We start from the raw sequence: 24,539 nt of genomic DNA on the forward strand, positions 1-24,539 counted from the left end.
ATTTAATGTCACAACGATTCATCGATATTAATGCTATGATGCTGGTAAAGTTGTCTCGCGCACCTATTGTGCTGGTCGTTAAAAAAGCTAGATAGCTCATGGATGCAAACAATGTTCTTCCCCAAAAATATATCAAAACGACATCTGTTTCAGTTGCTATCGTTACATAGCTGACTATATAGCTAGGTGTGATCTAAAATAACCCTAATTTATAAGATGGTTCTTATTTGATTAATGGTGGTCGGACCCATCTATGTGAAGCTAGCCAAAATAAGGATTAGCCACAATAGTGGAACAACTCATAACCCGGTCTGGTCGAGCCTCACTAGCCAGATGAAGCTAGCAGGCTGCGTATAGCTTTTGGCAACAGGGTTAAGTAGCTGGCTAGCTATTTCTTTTTCATGAACTTAAGTTCAAGTTCAGTAGGCGAATAACAAGTGGCTACCTAGCTATTTCTTACACAAGGATTCCTAAATCATTGCTAAGAATAATGAACATGACTGCAGTTTCTACTGGTCATTGTTTTCAGGCTGGTTGTATTGGTGCTATATAGGTATGCACGTCATCTAGCTACGTTATATAGGTATGCACGTCATCTAGCTACGTTATATAGGTATGCACGTCATCTAGCTACGTTATATAGGTATGCACGTCATGTACCTACGTTATATAGGTATGCACGTCATCTACCTACGTTATATAGGTATGCACGTCATCTACCTACGTTATATAGGTATGCACGGTAGCTTTGACATCGGCTTTTCACATCGGCGTTAAACTAGACATCGGGCCGATACAGATGTTGGCATTTTTAGCTAATATTGTCCGATTCCGATATGTTCACCGATATATTGTGCATCCCAAGATGAGAACCATGTTGATGCATCTATATTGTGTTAAGGTTATTTCAGCTCTAAAGAAGAGACATAATAATGCAGATAATTCAAAATATATATTCTTATAAGATCCAGTGTTATTGTATTTTTTAACCTTTTATTTAACTAGGCAAGTCAGTTAAGAACAAATTCTTATTTTCAGTGACGGCCTAGGAACAGTGGGCTAACTGCCTGTTCAGGGGCAGAACGACAGATTTGTACTTTGTCAGCTCGGGGATTTGAACTTGCAACCTTTCAGTTACTAGTCCAATGCTCTTACCACTAGGCTACCATGCCGTATAAAGCTGAAGGTAACATATCTTATCCTTCCACCCTCTGCTCAGAGTAAGGGAGATTATTATTCAGTTATTCTAAAAGTTTGCTTAATGACATTCTGATCGTAAATGGTGAAGTCTACTGATGTGGGAGTCACCGATAGAGATGGAAAGATGTTTTAGAACTATGTTGACACAGACTCAAGTTCACAGTATTGTCAGCCTGGAGGAGGTGGACTTGTAATATTGACAACGTGATAAGCGTCAATATACTAACGCTGACTTGTCCTCCTGACTTTCACTCTCTCTTACAGTCAACTATTATGAAAATACTACTTTCACAATCACAAATCAAATTCCCAGTATTTCCATGTATTTTTTATCAGAAGTCTCAAGGACATGTTTTGTCTTTCTCTTACAGTGAAAGCTATCAACAGAATCTACCAGAATCAATGCTAATTTGAATACAATTTGCATGCTGTATGTAATGTATACATAATGTACGTGAATTACAGTGCTCCATTTCACGTTGAATAGCCGGATATTACACTGAAATGCTTCAGGACCAAGAGACGGGTTATTTGTAATCTTATCTCTGGGGACAGACAGGAAGTCCTTATTGTCTGAGCGAAAGTGAAAAAAGCCTGTGAATGGGAGAGGATATGAAGGAGATAGATTGCTGTCAACAGTCTCTATCAGGGCTAAATTGTGTTGTTCAGCTCTGAAATGATGCTTTACTAAAATGGACATGCAAATATTTATCTGGGGGGGAAACTCATTTTTGTTAAGCTACAGAAGTCTAAATGAGAATTTATGAGCAATATTTCAATTACTGATTCAGAAACAGGGAGGTATGTATATCAACATTATGCTAATGGTTGTGGTCTCCTGTTCTGTTTCAGTGGTACTACTGGACACCACGTCTGTTTTGGGAGAGCTGGGATGGAAGACCTATCCCATGAATGGGGTAAGTGTGTTAGCGCTGGGACGATAAACCAAAAATGATCGACACCGATCACTTGTCGCAGACATTTTGCGGATATTGTTCAGTACTGTAAGTAGCCTATACTAGAGAAATGTGGAGTTTGAAATGAAGCAAGTTTGCTAATATGTGTGATTGTTAATGGGACAATAGATGGTGGTACAACCATCAAACCAGTAGTAGTAGTTTAAAGGATCATTTAAAAAACTGTGGTGCACATTAAGGTAATATATGTATTGTTCTATTTATCGTTATCACATCAATTCAGGCAATTTATCGCAGTATGGATTTTTGCCTATATCCACTAGCTCTACCGTGCATGTGATTCACTGCTGCACCCAGTCATGGCGTTTGTGTGGAGGATCCCACAGTTTATTCACAAACATAATGTCTTGGCTTGATCAATACCCAATCAATCATATTGATCAGCAGATGTGATAACGACCAATAATAATCCGATTCCCAGGTCTGTTGTATTTCCAGACCTCTAGAGAGAGGATAGTGAGTGAGATAATTAGCACAAGTCTCGAAGGAATGTCTCACATTCAATCTATTTTCAATTTCCACCTTCACTTGATACTAAAGGGCCATATAAAGTTATAATGGACTCTTTCAATGTGAGTGAAAAGAAACTATTTGGATTTGTTCACTGTGGGATGTCTGGTACGAGCATGGCTGTGTCTAGCGTGAGGTGGCTGTCGCTTGTGGGTGAATAGATTGGACAGCTGACTGTCCATTCACACTGGGTTATGACAAGAAGTCCTTGGTCTGTTCAGATTAACTATTGACAAACTGTTTTCCTTGTAGCTCTTTAACTCTTCTCTCTATCCTCTCCCCTGTCTCTCTATCCTCTCTCCCCTGTCTCTCTATCCTCTCCCCTGTCTCTCTATCCTCTCCCCTGTCTCTCTATCCTCTCCCCTGTCTCTCTATCCTCTCCCCTGTCTCTCTATCCTCTCCCCTGTCTCTCTATCCTCTCTCCCCTGTCTCTCTATCCTCTCTCCCCTGTCTCTCTATCCTCTCTCCCCTGTCTCTCTATCCTCTCTCCCCTGTCTCTCTATCCTCTCTCCCCTGTCTCTCTATCCTCTCTCCCCTGTCTCTCTATCCTCTCTCCCCTGTCTCTCTATCCTCTCTCCCCTGTCTCTCTATCCTCTCTCCCTGTCTCTCTATCCTCTCTCCCCTGTCTCTCTATCCTCTCTCCCCTGTCTCTCTATCCTCTCTCCCCTGTCTCTCTATCCTCTCTCCCCTGTCTCTCTATCCTCTCTCCCCTGTCTCTCTATCCTCTCTCCCCTGTCTCTCTATCCTCTCTCCCCTGTCTCTCTATCCTCTCTCCCCTGTCTCTCTATCCTCTCTCCCCTGTCGCTCTATCCTCTCTCCCCTGTCTCTCTATCCTCTCTCCCCTGTCTCTCTATCCTCTCTCCCCTGTCTCTCTATCCTCTCTCCCCTGTCTCTCTCTCCTCTCCCCTGTCTCTCTATCCTCTCTCCCCTGTCTCTCTATCCTCTCTCCCCTGTCTCTCTATCCTCTCCCCTGTCTCTCTATCCTCTCTCCCCTGTCTCTCTATCCTCTCCCCTGTCTCTCTATCCTCATCCCCTGTCTCTCTATCCTCTCCCCCCTGTCTCTCTATCCTTCCCCTGTCTCTCTATCCTCTCCCCCTTGTCCTCTCTATCCTCTCTCCCCTGTCTCTCTATCCTCTCTCCCCTGTCTCTCTATCCTCTCTCCCCTGTCTCTCTATCCTCTCTCCCTGTCTCTCTATCCTCTCTCCCCTGTCTCTCTATCCTCTCTCCCCTGTCGCTCTATCCTCTCTTCCCCTGTCGCTCTATCCTCTCTCCCCTGTCTCTCTATCCTCTCTCCCCTGTCTCTCTATCCTCTCTCCCCTGTCTCTCTATCCTCTCTCCCCTGTCTCTCTATCCTCTCTCCCCTGTCTCTCTATCCTCTCTCCCCTGTCTCTCTATCCTCTCCCCTGTCTCTCTATCCTCTCTCCCCTGTCTCTCTATCCTCTCCCCTGTCTCTCTATCCTCTCCCCTGTCTCTCTATCCTCTCCCCTGTCTCTCTATCCTCTCCCCCTTGTCTCTCTATCCTCTCTCCCCTGTCTCTCTATCCTCTCTCCCCTGTCTCTCTATCCTCTCCCCTGTCTCTCTATCCTCTCTCCCCTGTCTCTCTATCCTCTCTCCCCTGTCTCTCTATCCTCTCTCCCCTGTCTCTCTATCCTCTCTCCCCTGTCTCTCTATCCTCTCTCCCCTGTCTCTCTATCCTCTCTCCCCTGTCTCTCTATCCTCTCTCCCCTGTCTCTCTATCCTCTCCCCTGTCTCTCTATCCTCTCCCCTGTCTCTCTATCCTCTCCCCTGTCTCTCTATCCTCTCCCCCGGTCTCTCTATCCTCTCCCCCCGGTCTCTCTATCCTCTCCCCCCGGTCTCTCTATCCTCTCCCCCCGGTCTCTCTATCCTCTCCCCCCGGTCTCTCTATCCTCTCCCCTCTGTCTCTCTATCCTCTCCCCCCGGTCTCTCTATCCTCTCCCCCCCGGTCTCTCTATCCTCTCCCCCCTGTCTCTCTATCCTCTCCCCCCCGGTCTCTCTATCCTCTCCCCCCTGTCTCTCTATCCTCTCCCCTCTGTCTCTCTATCCTCTCCCCTCTGTCTCTCTATCCTCTCCCCTCTGTCTCTCTATCCTCTCCCCTCTGTCTCTCTATCTCTCTCCCCCTATCTCTCTACCCCCTATCTCTCTATCCTCTCCCCTCTGTCTCTCTATCCTCTCCCCTGTCTCTCTATCCTCTCCCCCCTGTCTCTCTATCTGTGCCCCTGTTTTTCTGCCTTTTTCTCTATCTTCACCTCTGAAAGGTCCTCTGTCTTTTTATGTCTACCTCTCTATTTTCTCTACCCCTCTGTGCATCTCGATCTTCTTTACCCCTCTGTGTATCTCTTTGCCCCTTTTTCTTTGCTCTGTCTGCTGGTGTCAGGAGAGGAGAGGGGATTACACCATGTAGCTGGTTGTGACAGCCAGAGGCAGCAGAGAGAGAGAAGACCTGTCCTGTCTGCAGCTTTGACTACATGATTAAGCTGTCAGACCCCTCTGCTCTGTCTCTCTCTCCTCTTCCTTTCACTCCTCTCTCCGCTCTCATCCTTTGCTCTCCACGGAAAACAGTTTGCCGATGAATATTTAACAAGGCACGGTAAGAGGGGCAGCTAGAGAAAGGGGAGGAGGTCTGGAGGGAAGAAGGGATGGATGGAGGGGGGTAAAATAGTCTGAATCCCTTGCTACCTGGGGGAAGAGAGCAGTGAATCCCCTGTCTATTAGACACAGTCAGATATCTGAGCACGGCAGGTCGGAAGCAGCTAGCTCTAGCACGTTATCATACAGGACATTATTGACTATGGTTATGCATACCTGTGCGGAACTATCTCTGTAGGTCTCTGTAGATAACAGGTGTTTTGAAGATGAAATTACTGGCACACTCACTGTCTCAGACTACATATAGTTAAGCAGTGAGGTCCGAGGAGGTGTGGTACAGTATATGGCCAATATACCACGGCTAAGGGCTGTTCTTAGGCACGACGCAAAGCAGAGTGCCTGGACACAGTCCTTAGCCGTGGTATATTGGCCATATATCACAAATCCCAAAGGTGCCTTATTACTATTATAAAGTGGTTACCAATGTAATTAGAGCAGTAAAAATAAATGTTTTGTCATACCCCTGATATACCATGGCGGTCAGCCAATCAGCATTCAGGGCTCGAACAAGTTTATAAATATAGATATATATTACAGTGCATTCGGGAAGTATTCAGACCCATTGACTTTTTCCACATTTACGTTACAGCCTTGTTCTAAAATGGATTATATTGTGTTTTTCCCATATCAATCTACACACAATACCCCATAATGACAAAGCCAAAAACAGTTTTTTTTGTTGCAAATATATAAGAAAAACACATGTATATAAAAAAAAGTATTCAGACTCTTCACTCAGTACTCTGTTGAAGCACCTTTAGCATCGTTTACAGCATAGTCTTCTTGGATATGATGCTACAAGCTTGGCACACCTGTATTTGGGGAGTTTTTCCCATTCTTCTCTGCAGATCCTCTCAAGCCCTGTCAGTTTGGATGGGGAGCATCCAACCTGAATCAACAGATTGACCTGGAATACTTTTCCAACAGTCTTGAAGGAGTTCCCACATATGTTGAGCACTTGTTGGCTGCTTTTCCTTCACTCTGCGGTCCGACTCATCCCAAACCATCTCAATTTGGTTGAGGTCGGTGGATTCTGGAGACCAGGTCATCTGATGCAGCACTCATCACTCTCTTTCTTGGTAAAATAGTCATTACTCAGCCTGGAGGTGTGTTAGGTCAATGTCCTGTTGAAAAACAAATGATAGTCCCATTAAACCCAAACCAGATGGCCCTTGCTACATATTCGTCGCCAGACCCACTGTCTCCAGGTCATCTATAAGTCTATGCTAGGTAAAGCTCCGCCTTATCTCAGCTCACTGGTCACGATAACAACACCCACCCATAGCACGCACTCCAGCAGGTATATCTCACTGGTCATCCCCAAAGCCAACACCTCCTTTGGCCGCCTTTCCTTCCAGTTCTCTGCTGCCTGTGACTGGAACGAATTGCAAAAATTGCTGAAGTTCAAGGCTTTTTTTTTCTCCCTCACTAACTTTAAACATCAGCTATCTGAGCAGCTAACCGATCGCTGCAGCTGTACATAGTCCATCTGTAAATAACCCACCCAATCTACCTACCTCATCCCCATATTGTTTTTATTTACTTTTCTGCTCTTTTGCACACCAGTATTTCTACTTGCACATCCTCTGCTCATCTATCACTCCAGTGTTAATCTTCTAAATTGTAATTACTTTGCTACTATAGCCTATTTATTGCCTTACCTCCTCACGCCATTTGCACACACTGTATATAGACCTTCTTTTTTTCTATTGTGTTATTGACTGTATGCTTGTTTATTCCATGTGTAACTGTGTTGTTTGTGTCGCACTGCTTTGCTTTATCTTGGCCAGGTCGCAGTTGTAAATGAGAACTTGTTCTCAACTAGCTTACCTGGTTAAATAAAGGAGAATTTTTTAAATATTTTTTTTTATGGCGTATCAATGCAGAATGCTGTGGTAGCCATGATGGTTAAGTGTTTGTTGAATTCTAAAGAAATCATAGACATTGTCACCAGCAAAGCACCTCCACACCTTAACACCTCCTCCTCCATGATTTACGGTGGGAAATACACATGCAGAGATCATCCGTTCACCCACACCGCTTCTCACAAAGACACGGCGGTTGGAACCAAAAATCTCAGATTTGGCCTCCAGACCAAAGGACAAGTTTCCACCAGTCTAATGTCCATTACTTGTGTTTCTTGGCCCAAGTAGGTAGTGGTTTCTTTGCAGCAATTCAAACATGAAGGCCTGATTCACGCAGTCACTTCTGAACAGTTGATGTTGAGATCTGTTACTTGAACTCTGTGAAGCATTTATTTGGGCTGCAATTTCTGAGGCTGGTAACTCAAATGAACGTATCCTCTGCAGCATAGTTAACTCTGGGGCTTCCATTCCTGTGATGGTCCTCATGAGAGACAGTTTCATCATATGTCTTGATGGTTTTGCAACTGCACTTGAACAAATGTTAAAAGTTATTGAAATGTTCTGTATTGACCGACCTTCATGTCTTAAAGTAATGGACTGTCGTTTCTCTTTGCTTATTTGAGCTATTCTTGCCATAGCCCTATTTGGAGTCCATACTATCTTCTCTATACCCCCATAATTGTCACAACACCACTGATTGGCTCAAATGCATTAAGAAGGAAAGTAATTCCACAAATTAACTTTAAAAAAAATAATATATATATTTTTTTTTTAAATCCCCCCTTTTCTCCCCAATTTCGTGGTATCCAATTGTTAGTAGTTACTGTCTTGTCTCATCGCTACAACTCAAAAGCCATGCGTCCCTTGAAACCCAACCAATCAGCACTGCTTCTTAACACAGAGCGCATCCAACCCGGAAGCCAGCCGCACCAATGTGTCGGAGGAAACACCATACACCTAGCGACCTGGTTAGCGCGCACTGCCCCCTGCCCGCCACAGGAGTCGCTAGTGCTCGATGAGACAAGGATATCCCTACCGGCCTAACCCGGACGACACTAGGCCAATTGTACACCGGCTGCGACAGAGCCTGGGCGCAAACCCAGTGTCTCTGGTGACCCTAGACCACTGCGCCACCCGGGAGGCCCCCCACAAATTAACTTTTAACAAGGCACACCTGTTAATTGAAATGCATTCCAGGTGACCATCTCATGAAGCTGGTTGAGAGAATGCCAAGAGTGTGTCAAAGCTGCCATCTTGGCAAAGGGTGGCTACTTTGAAGAATCTCATATAAAATATATTTTGATTTGTTCAACACTATTTTGGTTACTACATGATTCCATATGTCATTTCATAGTCTTCACTATTATTCTACAATGTAGAAAATAGTAAAAAAAAATAAAAAAACCTTGAATGAGCAGGTTTTCTAAAAATGTTCTGGCACTGTATACATATTATATTATAGCCATCTTGGATCTACAGATAAACACACTATCCATAGACTACCTTTAACAGACACTGATAGCTTTTTAAAGATGTGGACATAAAGACAGCCAACTTCTTTTAGCGGTGGTATTATTCTCTACTATAGAAAACAAGCCAAGTATCTAGTGTGTTATTTCCTTTTAGAGTGGTGGAAAAACATCAAGTTCTACCCTCTTGGTTTACAGCTTCTGGTGTGAAGTCCGCGATATGGGCTCAGACGATTCCCTGCTACTGCTGGTTGCATTGTGTTGTTGCCTTTTCTATTCCAGGCCTAAGACGGAGTGTAAAGGGGCTTTACTCTTGTTGGGGTGTAGGCAGCATAGAAACCTGATTTAGCTGTCAGTTGAAGCACAGTGCACTCTGTAGTGTTGCTTAGATAGCACCCAGCTTGACAACATAAGTAGGGCCCTATTATGGGAAAGCCTTTCCTTCTACCAGACGACTTTTCATTAGCATCATCGCTAACGGGTACACAAGGTGGTAGACCTGTGCACCGCACATACACAGACGGGGAATTCTCGTTGCCTTTTCAGAAAGCTGCAGGAAATACGAGTCACTGATTCTTTCTGTTCATGTCTTATGACAAACTTGGGCAAGTTAATACATTTGAAATACATTTAGTTGATTTGGGGACACTTATCTGGACACTTATACGTCCTCCAACGAACCATTAAACAGGCAAAGTGTCAATACAGGACTAAGTTTGAATCGGATCTGATGCTCTTCGGATGTAGCGGGACTTGCAAACTATCACGGATTACAAAGGGAAACCAAGCCGCGAGCTGCCCAGTGATGCAAACCTACCAGATGAGCTAAATACCTTCTATGCAGGCTTCGAGGCAAGCAACACTGAACCATGCATGAGAGCACCAGCTGTTCCGGACAAATGTGTGATAACGCTTTCTTTAAGTCCTTTAAACAGGTTAACATTCACAAGACCACAGGGTTAGATAGATTACCGCAACGCATACTCAGAGCATCCGCTAACCAGCTGGAAAGTGTCTTCACTGACATTTTCAACCTCTTCCTGTCCCAGCCTGTAATACCTACATATTTCAAGCAGACCACCATAATCCCTGTGCCCAAGAAAGCGAAGGTAACTTGCTTAAATGAATACCGCCCTGTAGCACTCACATCGGTAGCCATTAAATTTGAAAGGCTGGTAGCCATTATTTGAAAGGCTGGTCATGGCTCACATCAACACCATCATCCCAATTACCTCGTACCCCTGCACATGGACTTGGTACTGGTACCCCGTGTATATATAGCCAACTTATCGTTACTCATTGTGTATTTGTTATTACTTTTATTAGGTGTTTTATTATTTCTCTATTTTATTTCTCTCTGCGTTGTTGGGAAGGGCCCTTGAGTAACCATTTCAATATTAGTCTGCACATGTTGTTTACTAAGCATGTGAGAAATAAAATTGTATTTTATTCCCTAAGTTAAATAAAATATTGTATATTGTTGAATTCCGTTATAATGTCTGGATTCCGTGATTTGGTCCGGGTTCTCCACGTCGCAGATTTTCTAGGCCTCTACATAAGCATGGGTAGCACGTAAGAAATCATCCTAAAACTGTGGTTAATTCACTGCTAATGGTGTGTTTGTTTTGATTATCAAGGCTACCTGGGAATATTTTTTAATTAATGTGAAAATGTGTCTTAGGCTCAGTATGAGACAGCTTCTATCAATTAATTAATTGTGCCTCAGCAGCCCCCATCACTGGAATGCACTGGCTAATGAACATGCATCATCCAGGCTTCACAGATACACACACACACACCCAAGCACACACACACACACACACACATCACCCCCCCCCACACACACACACACACCTAACCATATATGCAAAACCATATTTACATTCTGTAGCAGCAGAGATCCAGCCTTGTTAGTGGACATCCCACTACAGGTTTTACTGGCACTTTGAATATTAGCGGCTTATTCTGCATCAAAAGTACAGAAAATAAAGGTTTTGGAATCCCACTGGAAAGGGATATGTAGAAGATTCATGTATTTGTTAAATGAGCTTAAAGATTCTGCAAATAGATTCATAATTACAAAATGTACTCAAATTCACAATGAACTTACAGAGTCTGCAAATAGATTCATAATTACAAAATGTACTCAAATTCACAATGAACTTACGGAATCTGCAAATAGAGTCATAATTACAAAATGTACTCAAAATTCACAATGAACTTACGGAATCTGCAAATAGATTCATAATTACAAAATGTACTCAAATTCACAATGAACTTACGGAGTCTGCAAATAGATTCATAATTACAAAATGTACTCAAATTCACAAGTCAAGGTTTGGTTATTACCAAAAAACCTCAGCAAGAGAGGAGAGGAGATGAAACGGGAACACAACATGAGTAATCTCTCAGAGATTTATATAAACATAACTGGTAACGTAGAATCTTTAGAGAAGGAACGGGATGCGCTCATTTTCAGCATTAGTTCCAGTGCTTTGGACAAATCACAATTTCACAGGTGTTAGCATTTTTTAACATTTCGTAAGGGGAAGGGACATTCAGGCGGAGCTCCTCGTTCTAGCATTTCTGGATCCCTTCTCTTAACACATATGGACCCAGATCTTAATAGAGCAGCTGACCAATTACACAATGCTTTTTAGTTCTGGGTTAACCAAGATTAGGGGCGGCTAGAGCGTCGGGCCAGTAACCGAAAGGTTGCTGGATCGAATCCCCCAGCTGACAAGGTAAAAAAAGGAAGTTGTTCTTCACCTGAACAAGGCAGTTAACACACTGTTCCCCGGTAGGTCGTCATTGTAAATAAGAATTTGTTCTTAACTGACTTGCCTAGTTAAGTAAAGGTTCAATAAAAAATCCAAATGAGGAGAGGATTTGAAATGGGAGGAAAGGGGAGAGGAGGGTATGTCTGATATGTCGTCTGTCTGCTCCACAATAAGCCCCTCTCAGCCCCAGCAGACAGACAGACCGAGTCATTTCCCTGGAGTGGAGCCAGACACACAGGCTCTGTTTATTTATTAAATGACATAAAGCAGCTATAAGGGATTAAAAAGCCTCATGTTTTCCTTTGTTTCTGCTAAACACCTTTCTAAAGCAGCTTTACACGGCGGAACTCAAAGAATGATGGTTGTGTCTCATGAAGAGAAGCACTAATCCCATGTACATCTGTTCTAGTTGTCAGCTGTTGCTAGAGGCAGGGAGGTGGGGATACCTTCCTGCAGGGGAGACAAACTGGGTTACATAACTGACTTTACACAACGTTGGCATGCCTTTGTGACAGACTGGGTATTAAACCTGTGCAACACAAGACTGTCTGATGTCACACTGAGCTGAGACCTATAGGCATTAGCACACGGAGCTTAAGCAAGTCTTCCGGTCTCAGGCAAGGCTACTCATCTCATGTGCACCGTTCCCTGAATTACCTTGGTAACACTGCACAGTGAAGAAACTCCATAATTCCCTGGTTCCCTATGGAGACGTCTGCCTGCCTGTTGTGGAGAGGAAGTTATTGTCCATTTCCTGCATGCTTTCAATGGCCTTCCCTTCCATCACCCAGCCAGCTGTGTGATGCAACAACATGATAATACCAAGCCGGGTTATTGTGTTCCAACACAACACTGAGGCAGGCTAATCTGGATAAAGTCTTGAACAAATCCCTGTGTCAGTCTGGACACACACACAGTACAAATCACAATGTTAGTTTGTGAGTGTTTAAGGATTTCTTTAACTTTTTCTGCTAACAGATCCCGCTGTGCATATTAATAATAGTTTTTAATCCCGGTGCTGAGTAATGTGAGTTCTTATACAACAGGTGGGTCTAATCCTGAATGCTGATTGGTTAAAACCGCATTCCAGTTGTTGTCTATTCCACAAGTTACCCCTGGCTAAATCTATGATGTTAAAATGCCTGTTTACTTTGTTCCATCTGACTATCCATTGTCTCATCAGCCCAGCCAGACAATTTATAAACTTGATTTCCACCATAAACATCATCTAGACATTATCTCCCTTTTTTTAGACTAAGATTTTAGTTTTCAACAGCAGATATTTGTATAAACCTTGCTGTCTGTCTTTCCGATATTTGGAACATTGTTTCAATATTCAAATTCAAACTCCAGCTGTCCCGTAGTATTGAATGTGTCGGGACAAGACAGACAGCATTTCTCAGTCAGTCGAAATCATGAATCAGCTGGCATAGTTTTTATGGATATAACAAAGACATTTAAATTGAAAAAAGGTCAAACAGAATGAAGTGCAGCTAGTTTGCAGTCTTTCCAGCTTCAGTTTGAAGTTACTGTGTTAGCTGTTGTTGGCTAGCTCCTCTGCACAACAGTGTGCTGATGAGAGAGAACTATTTCTATGCCAGGCAAAATCACTCCTCATTAGCTCATTGTTATGGATATGTCCAAATAAATGGAACTAGAAAACAGCTTATACAAATGCAAATGCAACTACGGTCACGCCTGCTCCCTCTGGCGCTCAAGGGTGGCCCATCATTACGCACACCTGTCACCATCGTTACGCGCATCAGCGCCTTCATGGGACTCACCTGGACTCTATTACCTTATTGATTTCCTCCCCCATATCTGTCACTTTCTCAGTTTCTTCCCCATGTCTACATTGTTTTATTGTTCCCTTTGTCCAGACGCTGTCCTTGTGTTATTTATTAAATATTCACTCCCTGTACTTGCTTCTCATCTCCCAGCGTCTGTCCTCACAAAGACTTTTGTTATTCTGGCTTCACTGTTTGACGTTACTGTACGTTAGCCTTAGTTGGCTAGCTGGCAAACAATGGATAAGAATGTTTCCAGACAGTATGGCAATGGAACATTTAGAACGAATGCCCGGGTCGTGTCCATAGATACAGAACAAAAAGACTGAATGACTGGGTCGCGTCCATAGATACAGAACAAAAAGATTGAACGATGGGGTCGTGTCTCTGGTAACCTAACTGATAGAACGAACGACCAGACGGCTTACAGAAGGTAGCAACCCTAGATTTGTGCCGTGACTATATCCTGTGGAAAGATAAAATAGTATGAATTTAAAAAATGAAAATATGTCAATCATTATTTGAATATGTTGGTAACCCGTTGTATAAAAGTGATAATGCCTTAGAAGGCAGTGTTTGGAGGATATAATGGCACGGTGCCAATATATCCTCCAGACAACGGCTTCTCGGGCATTATCACTTAAATATGCAGCAGCTAATTGCATAGCTAATAGGCTATGTGCAGGTAGATCGACTGAGGGGAATGAACCAACCAATGTCATAATGGGTTGGGTCATTGTTGCTTGATTTTTCTGTTTTTCAAATATAATTTTAGAGTAAGGATGTACGATATATCGGTGAACATATCGTAATCAGACGATATTAGCTAAAAATGCCAACATCGGTATCGCCCCGATGTCTCATTTAACTCCGATGTGCAAAACCGATGCCACGTAAATGTTTTCGCTACATATGCAACACAGCATTCCTAACCTAGCCCACATTGTCTGCTGTGTGGATCGAGCAGTCAGCAAATCGAGCAGTCATTTGAAAGATTAAGAACATTTCAGCAAGACAACTCAAAGGCGAAATCCATTAACACCAAAAAATGGAATTCATTGCCCTTGACAATGATCTGTTCTCTGTCATGGGTGATGTGGGCGGCACGGTAGCCTAGTGGTTAGAGCGTTGGGCTAGTAACCGAAAGGTTGCAAGTTCATATCCCCGAGCTGACAACCCCATTGTTCAAACGTTTTGTTCTGTATCTACTGTTCACAACTTCTGGGGTAGCTAGAATTAGCTTGGTACCTAGCTAGCACCAATACTACCAGCCTGAAAACAATGACCAGTAGAAACTGCAGTCTTTTTCATTATTCTTGATTTAGGAATCCTTGTAAGTATTATCTAGGTAGCCACTTGTTGTTCGCCTATTGAAATTGAACTTCAGTTCATGAAAATAAATAGCTAGCCAACTATTTAACCCTGTTGCCCAAAGCTAACGTTATAAGCAGCCAGCTAGCTTCATCTGGCTAGTGAGGCCTCGACCGGACTGGGTTATGTGTTGTGAAGCTAGCCACAATAAGGGTTAGGCACAATAGAGGAATTTGCGGTTTGCCTTCAAAATAAAATTCCTATGTGAAAGTAATGCAGAAGATTACAGTTGGTGGAATCATGCCATATTTATACTAGATAATATTAAACAAGGTTGGAATGTGAAGCAATGAAATGGGGTGTCAGTCTACTCGGTGACACCCACAGAACACAACTGTGAAGCGTTTACGCAACTATTAGCGTTGTATCTCTTATCGCGGGACTGTGACTGTGTGAAATCACCTCCCCAGTCAGCCTATTGTGTGTATTGACATTCATATTACACTGTACAGCTTTACCTAAGGATTGGGGGTCAATGAAATGGGGTATCAGTCTACTCAATACCCAAGATATTTTTTCCCAACGTCCTCCTCAGAGTTATCAGACTCCAAAACATCCACGCAGTATTGTTTTTCCTCGGCAATAGTGTTCAATACATTAGGTTTATAATAAATGTGACTCAATTCAGAGTTATTTCAGTTCCGCAATGAGCGCTACGACACTAATGTGAGTAGACTGATACACCATGTCATTGATCCACAATCCATAGGTAAGGCTGTACAGTGAAATAAGTATGCCCCCAATGTATAATACATCCAGTGTGATTTCAACATATTTTTGTCAAATTAACAAATTATTGTCTTGTTATTTTATATAACATTACAACCGCGTTTAGCATGAATTATGGCATAATTATACTATTTGTATTAATTTGCATCACTCTCAATGACGTACCTTTTTTTGAAGGCTAACAGCAAAGTCCACCATTGTGGCTAATCCTTATTGTGGCTAGCTTCACATAGATGGGTCCGACCACCATTGATCAAATAAGAACGGTCTTATAAATTAGGGTTATTAGGATGCACGATATATCGGTAAACATACGGACGATTATTAGCTATAATGCCAACATCGGTATCGGCCGATGTCTGTCTAGTTTAACGCTGATCTGCAAAACCGATGTCAAAGCTGACGTGCATACCTATATAACATAGGTACAGGACGTAATGACGCCACATAAAATTTGGCGCAACATGTGCAACACAGCATTCACAACCTAGCCCACAATGTCTGCTGTTTGGATCGAGTAGTCAACAAGTCGAGCAGTCATTTCAAAGAGTAAGAACATTTCAGCGAGACAACTCGAAAGGTGAAATCCATTAACACCAAGCTAATGGAATTCATTGCCCTTGGCAATCAACTGTTGTCTGTTGTGGGTGATGTTGGCTTTTGCCGATTGGTCGAGCACCGGTACACACTACCAAGGGGGCTATTTTTCAGATATTGCCCTACCGGAGTTACACTGTAATTGCGTCACTGCTATTAGCTTCAAAACATACATACGATGGAACGCCGTTTGGGTCTTTGCATGTCAAAAAATATACAGTAGCGCTGTCAAAGCTGTACAAAAGCCGACCCCGGCTTAACCCGGACTTCACTGGGCTAATGGTGCGCCACCCTATGGGACTCCAATCACGGCCGATTGTGATACAGCCTGGATTCGAACCAGGGACTTTAATGATGCCTCTTGTACTGAGATGCAGTGCCTTAGACCGCTGCGTCCATGTGTGTGTGTTAACTATTTAACTGTACTAGAATGATTTAAAAAGATGCAAATATTTTAAATATCGGTTATCGGTATCGTTTTTTGGGGCATGGAAAATATTGGATATCGGTATCGGCCAAAAATGTCATATCGGTGCATCACTATTGTATAGAAATGCAGTAAATGACTTTCAACTTAGAATTCTTGTGAGGTACTGTACTGTTTCCATCCCTTAGATAAGCGTACTGAGGCAGTATATCTGGGCCGGTTCTGCTGCTGCCCCCTACAGAGATGGAAGATTAAATAGTATCAATGATTTAGCTTGTGGCTGGCTTCATCTGACCAAGGTGTGTGTGTGTGTGTGTGTGTGTGTGTGTGTGTGTGTGTGTGTGTGTGTGTGTGTGTGTGTGTATGCGACCTCTGCCATAACCAGCTTGTAAGCTGAGCCAGGGGAAGACTTAATTGGCTCATTTCTTGTCATGGACTCCCCAGGCTAGCTCCTAATACACTCCCTAACCACCAGACTGATGGCGAGCTGTGTGTGTGTGTTCGTTTTGTGTGTAGCAGGCAGTGAGACGGATTAACAGGGTTTTATCAGGACCACTGGGCAGCAGTGAGAGGAATATGTAGATTTAGGGAGGAGCTGAGAGATGCAAATGGGGGGGCAGAAAAACATATAATTTCTTCAGGATGGGGCATAAGGTTCAGACAGATTGTGTCATTTCCCACTCAGTCAAGACAAGCAAAGGTTGCCCTCCCTCCATTTCTCCTTCTCTTCCTCTTCTTCCAGCGCTCCGCTCTTCCCCTTCTCCTTCTCTTCCCCCTACATCTCCCCTCTTCCTCTCCTCCTCCCCCTCTCTACCCATCTCTCCCCCCATCATTGACGTCAGTACTGGAGAGGAGATGGAAAGGTAATCCGCACTGGTTGTTCAAGTTCCCACCTGGGTGACCGAGCCCTCAGCCCAACACACACACACACACACGCATGCACAAGCACAACACAACACTGCTGGAGCATCCTGTTCTAAATGCATAGCCATCCAGAGTTGCAGGCAGAGGCAGAGATTGTGTGTGTGTGTGTGTGGGGGGGGGGGGTCTGACTGCTGTTAGACTGTTAGTCTCCAGCACTACACACACAGCTCAGCTCTAAAGAGACACTGCTAGCTGGAGGCACACCAAGGTCATGCTGCTGGAGGTCTATGAGTCAATGTTTTTACTCACCCACACTGTACTTACAGCAGTAAAAAAATATCAAATCCACTGCTGTTGTAAGTGCATGTAAGACAATCATAGAATGTTGTATTACCTTATTATAAAGATCTTATTCTGATATTTTTACTGAGCCCTTCATCTAACCATATAAACACACAACCATGCAATCCTAAATGGATGACCTCTCCTATGAGTTGATTATTATTCCTGTCCTCTCTATCCCTCCGTCTCCGCCTATCCAATTTCCGTCTCCACCCCGTCACACCCTGACCTTCTGACAGTGCGGCGTCTGATCATCGCCCAACAACCAATGACAGGCCATTAACATACTGTACTGAAACTAAAGGGCACAGTGTCTCACCCACAGGATATAAAATATGGACATTATCAATATTCACATGAAGCTTCTAGATGTAGCAGAGATCTGAAATGGTTCACAGAAATGTCTCATATCAACTGATTTGGAGCCACATCTTGACTTGTTTCGTGGTTCGACCACTGCTTGCTATACCAGAGAAATGTCTCATATCAACTGATTTGGAGCCACATCTTGACTTGCTTCGTGGTTCGACCACTGCTTGCTATACCAGAGAAATGCCTGGGGGCATTTTGAAAGCAGCTCTCGCCTCCAGAATTCAATTTGAACATGAGTTGGTGTTGCTCTGGTTGGTGTTGGGAATGGATAGCCTCTGTTCTGCTCCTGCCACATGGCTAACGGGATGGCAGGAGGAGGAAATTGATAATGCCCTCCCTCCCTCCCTACGTAAACAGGTGCATCCTCTGTCACCACCCAGGGATTAACTGTTAGCCTCCCTTCCACCATGCCTTACCACACCGCAACGCACTGCACCATACCGCACCACACAGCACCACACCACACACTGTGAATCTTAATTTCCCTTCTCTCCATCTTGATCTCTGTCTTCCCATCTCTCTCCCTCTCAATCGCTCCCACTTCTCTCCAGCCCCCCCCCCTCTCTCTCTCTCCCTCTCTCTCTCCCTCTATCTCTCCAGCTCTCTCTCTCTCTCTCTCTCTCTCCTCTCTGTGATGTAACATTAGTGTTTATCTACTGTGAGGAGATAGATGGAGAACAGTCAGCTGGAGATGATCTCTTCACCTGAAACATTTATTCTGCTCCACTTGTAGACGAGGCGAAACTGGAGATTCTAGATTGTTACTTAAGCATAGATGTTGTCTTTTCATTTTTGCCATCTCTCTTTCTCCTGCTCTACCCTTCTTCCCCTCTGTGTCTCTCGCTCTCTCGTGCTCTCTCCCTCTCTCTCTCTCTCTCTCTATCTCTCGCTCTCGCGCGCTCTCTCTCTCTCTCGTGCTCTCTCTCTCTCTCGTGCTCTCTCTCTCTCTCGTGCTCTCTCTCTCTCTCGTGCTCTCTCTCTCGCACTCGCTCTCGCACTCGCTCTCGCGCTCTTTCTCTCTCTCGCACTCTCTCTCTCGCTCTCTCTCGCTCGCTCCTTTGATTGATCTCTCTGGTCTGTAGGCAGGTCATTCTATTGTGTCCTGCTTCATTTCCAGTAAAGACAGTTTAACCAGGGCAGACTGTAGTCAGATGGGTTCTGTTCTGCTAGGGACGTCAGAGCCAGGCTGTTGCTGAGAGAGGCACATAGTCCTCTGGGAGAATGGGACGGGAGGAGACATGCATTGACACAGACAGACAGACAGACGAGGAGGGGACAGAAACACACACAAACACTCACAGACATGGCTGCTCCAATCTCTCCCTTTCTTTCCATTTTCTCTCTTTACTCTCTCTCTCACTCTCCCTAACTCCTTCCTCTTTTCCCCTCCCTCCCTCACTCCTCCCCCTCTCTCCTCCCCCTCTCACTTTCCTCTCTCCTCTCTCACTCTCCCTCTGTAGGACAGACATCCTCTTTCTGAGAACTGAGTACAACAGACTGTGAAAACAACAGTAGCATGTCTGTCCATCTCTCTGTCTGTGTGTCTTTCTGTCTGTCTGTCTGATACAGCTCCAGGCTATATTATGATGTCTGGGGGTTTGTAGGCTCAGGAAATGACATACACTACATGACCAAAAGTATGTGGACACCTGCTCATCGAACATCTCATTCCAAAATCATGAGCATTAATATGGAGTGTGTGTCCCCCCTTTGCTGGGGGACACTCCATAGCCTCCACTCTTCTGGAAAGGCTTTCCACTAGATGTTTGAATATTGCTGTGTGGACTTGGTTTCATTTAGCCACGAGCATTAGTGAGGTCGGGCACTGATGTTGGGCGATTAGGCCTGGTTCGTAGTCGGTGTTCCAATTCATCCCAAAGGTGTTCGGTGGGCTTGAGGTCAGGGCTCTGTGCAGCCCAGTCAAGTTCTTCCACACCGATCTAGACAATCCATTTTTGTATGGACCTCGCTTTGTGAACGGGGACATTGTCATGCTGAAACAGGAAATGTACTTCGCCACAAAGTTGGAAGTACAGAATAGTCTAGAATGTCATTGTATGCTGTAGTGTTGATTTCCCTTTACTGGAACTAAGGGGTCTAACTCGAACCGTGAAAAACAGCCCCAGACCATTTTTGTTCCTCCACCAAACTTTACAGTTGGCACTATGCATTTGTGCAGGCAGCGTTCTCCTGGCATCTTCCAAATCCAGATTAGTCCATCGGACTGCCAGATGGTGAAGCGTGAACATGTTTCCACTGCTCCAGAGTCCAAGGCGATGAGCTTTACACTCCAGCCGACGCTTGGCATTGTGCATGGTGAACTTAGGCTTGTGTGCGGCTGCTCGGCCATGGAAACCCACTTCATGAAGCTCCCAACGAACAGTTCTTGTGCTGATGTTGCTTCCAGAGGCAGTTTGGAACTCTGTAGTGAGAGTTGCAATTGACGACAGATGATTTTTCCGCGCTTCAGCACCCGGCGGTCACGTTGTGTGAGCTTGTGTGGCCTACCACTTCACGGCTGAGCCGTTGTTGCTCCTAGACATTTCCACTTCACAATAACAGCACTTACATTTGACTGGGCAGCTCTAGCAGGGCAGAAATTTGATGAACTGACTTGTTGGAAAGGTGGCATCCTATGACAATACCATGTTGAAAGTCTCTGAGCTCCTCAGTAAGGGAATTCTACTGCCAATGTTTGTCTATAGAGATTGCATGGCTGTGTGCTCGATTCTATACACCTGTCAGCAACGGGCGTGGCTGAAGTAGCCCAATCCACTAATTTGAGGAGGTGTCCACATATTTTTTAATATATAGTGAATCTTATAAGCATAAAATCAGTTGTGTTGATATAGACATTCACCTGACTGTGTGACCTGATGTAATCTATACGCTTGGCTGCACCCTACAGTCATAGCCGGCAGGCACTTTTCACTGTGTGTGCGTGCGTGCGTGCGTGTATTTGTGTGTTCTCTCCAGGACAACACCGTTGCATACAGCCGTCACTCTGATCCTACATCAGTCAGAGCTGACTGCGCCACACATTCACATTCCAGACTGCTGCTGCCTCCTGCCGCTCCTCCCTCTCCTCTTCAGCTAAAATAGATATGTAAAATGTCAACCTCTTTCCCCCTTTTTGCCATGCAGAGTTTGACTCAGCCTGGATACAAAGAAAGGTATCTTTGCTGTCTGCTCAGACAAGATCTAGGGAAGAGAGAGCGGGGGGAACGACTTCTACAGTTCTGAGAGAAGAAAAATACCTCCTTCTCAACAAGAGATGGAGGACAGGGTTCATGACCTTTAGCTTTGTTCCTGTAGGCTTTTCTGTAGGGAGAGGCGTCCCGTCAACGGGACAGTTGTAAATCATGCAGCGCCTTGTGTCACCATCGCAGATTTTAGAGAAACAAAAAATGTTGATACATATAAGTGGCTTATATCGGCTGAAAGCTTAAATTCTTGTTAATATAACTGCACTGTCCGATTTACAGTAGCAATTACTGCAAAAAAATGCCATGCTATTGTTTGAGGAGAGCTCCTAACAACAAAACACTTTCTTCACAGCGATAGGTTTGATAAATTCACCTCTGAAGGTGAAATGTGGACTTATATTCTGAAATCTTTCTCTGATTTATCATCCAAAGTGTCCCAGAGATAACATGAAGTGTCATTTTGTTAGATAAAATCATTTTCATAATCTAAAAAGGGCCATATAGCATGCACGATCGATTTTGTATTTACACTTATTCAATTTGCAAAGAAAGGAATCTGTGAAAATCTAACCCTAAATGTTGTTTCAACCAGTCAAATCACATTCGTATGTATTCCTCAGAGATCCTAGAACATAACCAGACTTCACTATATCGTTAGGGGTGTCGTATATCCTATAGGACACCAAATTTGATCAGAGAGCGATGCCTTCATTGCACGCTGATGACGCGGGCGGTCTTCACTTGAGCGACACTAACTTCGTCAAATAAGCACCAATCGGGGTCAAACAAAGCTAGCTAGATAGCCAATGAGCTGGGCTTTATGGGAGTAACATGTAACTACTAACCTTGTGCGACGGCATGCCTTTTCCTTTTGGACAACAATTATAAGAATATTCAGAGTTATGAAGTTATGAAAACTGGTTGTTTTGCAAATGTTGAACTTATAATATGGCTACTAATACTGGAGAAGCTAAATCAAAGTCCAAGTATACAGATTTGACGATATTCTTGCAGAAAAATGTAATATTAATGCAAATGTCTCCTTCACTATTTGCCCAAATGTACCTGGGTGACTTCACACTAAATGTCATGTAGTTTGCTCATACTTCAAGGTATCCGTCTAAAACTTGGTGCATACACTGCTGCCCTCTTGTGGACACCATCGGAATTACAACCAGAGTGATGGCTGGCACAAGGACCTCTCTGTTGCATTTCAAAGATGGTGGTAGAAAATTGATGATACATTTTCTTCACGGATATTTTCACTAGAGGTCGACCGATTTTATGATTTTTCAACGCTGATACCCATTATTGGAGGACCAAAAAAGCTCATACCGATTAATCGGCCGATGACAATTACAACAATACTGAATGAACACTTATTTTAACTTAACCGATAAAATCAATTTAGCCTCAAATAAAATGAAACATGTTCAATTTGGTTTAAATAATGCAAAAACAAAGTTTTGGAGAAGAAAGTAAAAGTGCAATATGTGCCATGTAAAAAACATTTAAGTTCCTTGCTCAGAACATGAGAACATATGGAAGCTGGTAGTTCCTTTTAACAGAAGTCTTCAATATTCCCAGGTAATAATTTTTAGGTTGTAGTTATTATAGGAATTATAGGACAATTTCTTTCTGTACGATTTGTATTTCATATACCTTTGACTATTGGATGTTCTTATAGGCACTTTAGTATTGCCAGTGTAACAGTATATCTTCTGTCCCTCTCTCTACCTGGGCTCGAACCAGGAACACATCGACAACAGCCACCCTCGAAGCAGCGTTACCCATCGCTCCACAAAAGCCGCGGCCCTTGCAGAGTAAGGGGAACAACCACTCCAAGTCTCAGAGCGAGTGACGTTTGAAACGCTATTAGCGCTCACCCCGCTAACTATCTAGCCATTTCACATCGGTTACACCAGCCTAATCTCGGGAGTTGATAGGCTTGAAGTCATAAACAGCTCAATGCTTGAAGCACAGCGATGAGCTGCTGGCAAAAACCACGAAAGTGCTGTTTGAATGAATGCTTAAGTGCCTGCTGATGCCTACCATTGCTCAGACTGCTCTATCAAATCATAGACTTAATTATAACATAATAACACACAGAAATACGAGCATTAGGTCATTAATATGGTAGAATCCGGAAACTATCATCTCGAAAACAAGACGTTTATTCTTTCAGTGAAAAACAAAACCGTTCCGTATTTCATCTAACGGGTTGCCTCCATAAGTCTAAATATTCCTGGTACATTGCACAACCTGCAACGTTATGTCATAATTACGTAAAATTCTGGCATATTAGGCAGCCCAAACTGTTGCATATACACTGACTCTGCTCGCAAGAGAAATTACACAATTTCACCTGGTTAATATTGCCTGCTAACCTGGATTTCTTTTAGCAAAATATGCAGGTTTAAAAATATATACTTCTGTGTATTGATTTTAAGAAAGGCATTGATGTTTATGGTTAGGTGCAGTCGGTGCAATGATAGTTTTTTTCCACAAATGCGCTTTTGTTAAATCATCACCCGTTTGGCGAAGTTGGCTGTCTTTGTTAGGAAGAAATAGTCTTCACAGAGTTCGCAACAAGCCAGGTTAGCAGGCAATATTTACTGAATATGCAGGTTTAAAAATATATACTTGAGTATTGATTTTAAGAAAGGCTTTGATGTTTATGGTTCGGTACACATTGGAGCCAGACGGGCCTTTTTCGCGAATACGCACCGCATCGATTATATGCAACGCAGGACACGCTAGATAAACTTGTAATATCATCAACCATGTGTAGTTAACTAGTGATTATGATTGATTGATTGTTTTTTATGAGATAAGTTTAATGCTAGCTAGCAACTTACCTTGGCTTCTTACTGCACAGGCAGGCTCCTCGTGGAGTGCCATGTAATCAGGTGGTTAGAGCGTTGGACTAGTTAACTGTAAGGTTGCAAGACTGAATCCCCAAGCTGACAAGGTAAAAATCTGTCGTTCTGCCCCTAAACAAGGCAGTTAACCCACCGTTTCTAGGCCGTCATTGAAAATAAGAATGTGTTCTTAACTGACTTGTCTAGTAAAATAAAGGATGAAGAAAGGTGTAAAAAAAACGGACAAACCGGTGTCCAAAAATACCGATATCCGGTTGTTATGAAAACTTGAAATCGGCCCTAATTAATCGGCCATTCCGATTAATCGGTCGACCTCTAATTTTCACTTATGAACAAATGTATAAAATGTAAAAAGCGTAGACCATTTCTGAACTAGTTATCATTTGCTCTTCCTCTCACTCTCTCTCTGTTTCTTTCTCGTCATTTCTCTTGTCTGTGTGAACTGTAGGAGTTGGTATTTGGGCTTGGCTGCATTAACATTCCCCTTCACACTG

General features: G+C 43.5%; 1 protein-coding gene across 2 annotated transcripts in view; it reads left to right on the top strand.

The window, feature by feature from the left end:
• Positions 1-24,539, top strand: part of LOC109877800 (ephrin type-A receptor 6-like) — a 204,830-nt gene that overhangs the window by 20,070 nt on the left and 160,221 nt on the right. For both annotated transcript variants that reach the window (XM_031805585.1, XM_031805584.1), the window contains exon 2: positions 2,053-2,117. In XM_031805585.1, coding sequence (XP_031661445.1) covers positions 2,053-2,117 — 65 coding nt within the window. The remainder of the gene's footprint in view (positions 1-2,052; positions 2,118-24,539) is intronic.

This window comes from Oncorhynchus kisutch, linkage group LG26, assembly GCF_002021735.2.
Source record: "Oncorhynchus kisutch isolate 150728-3 linkage group LG26, Okis_V2, whole genome shotgun sequence".
NCBI classification, from domain to species: Eukaryota; Metazoa; Chordata; class Actinopteri; order Salmoniformes; family Salmonidae; genus Oncorhynchus; species Oncorhynchus kisutch.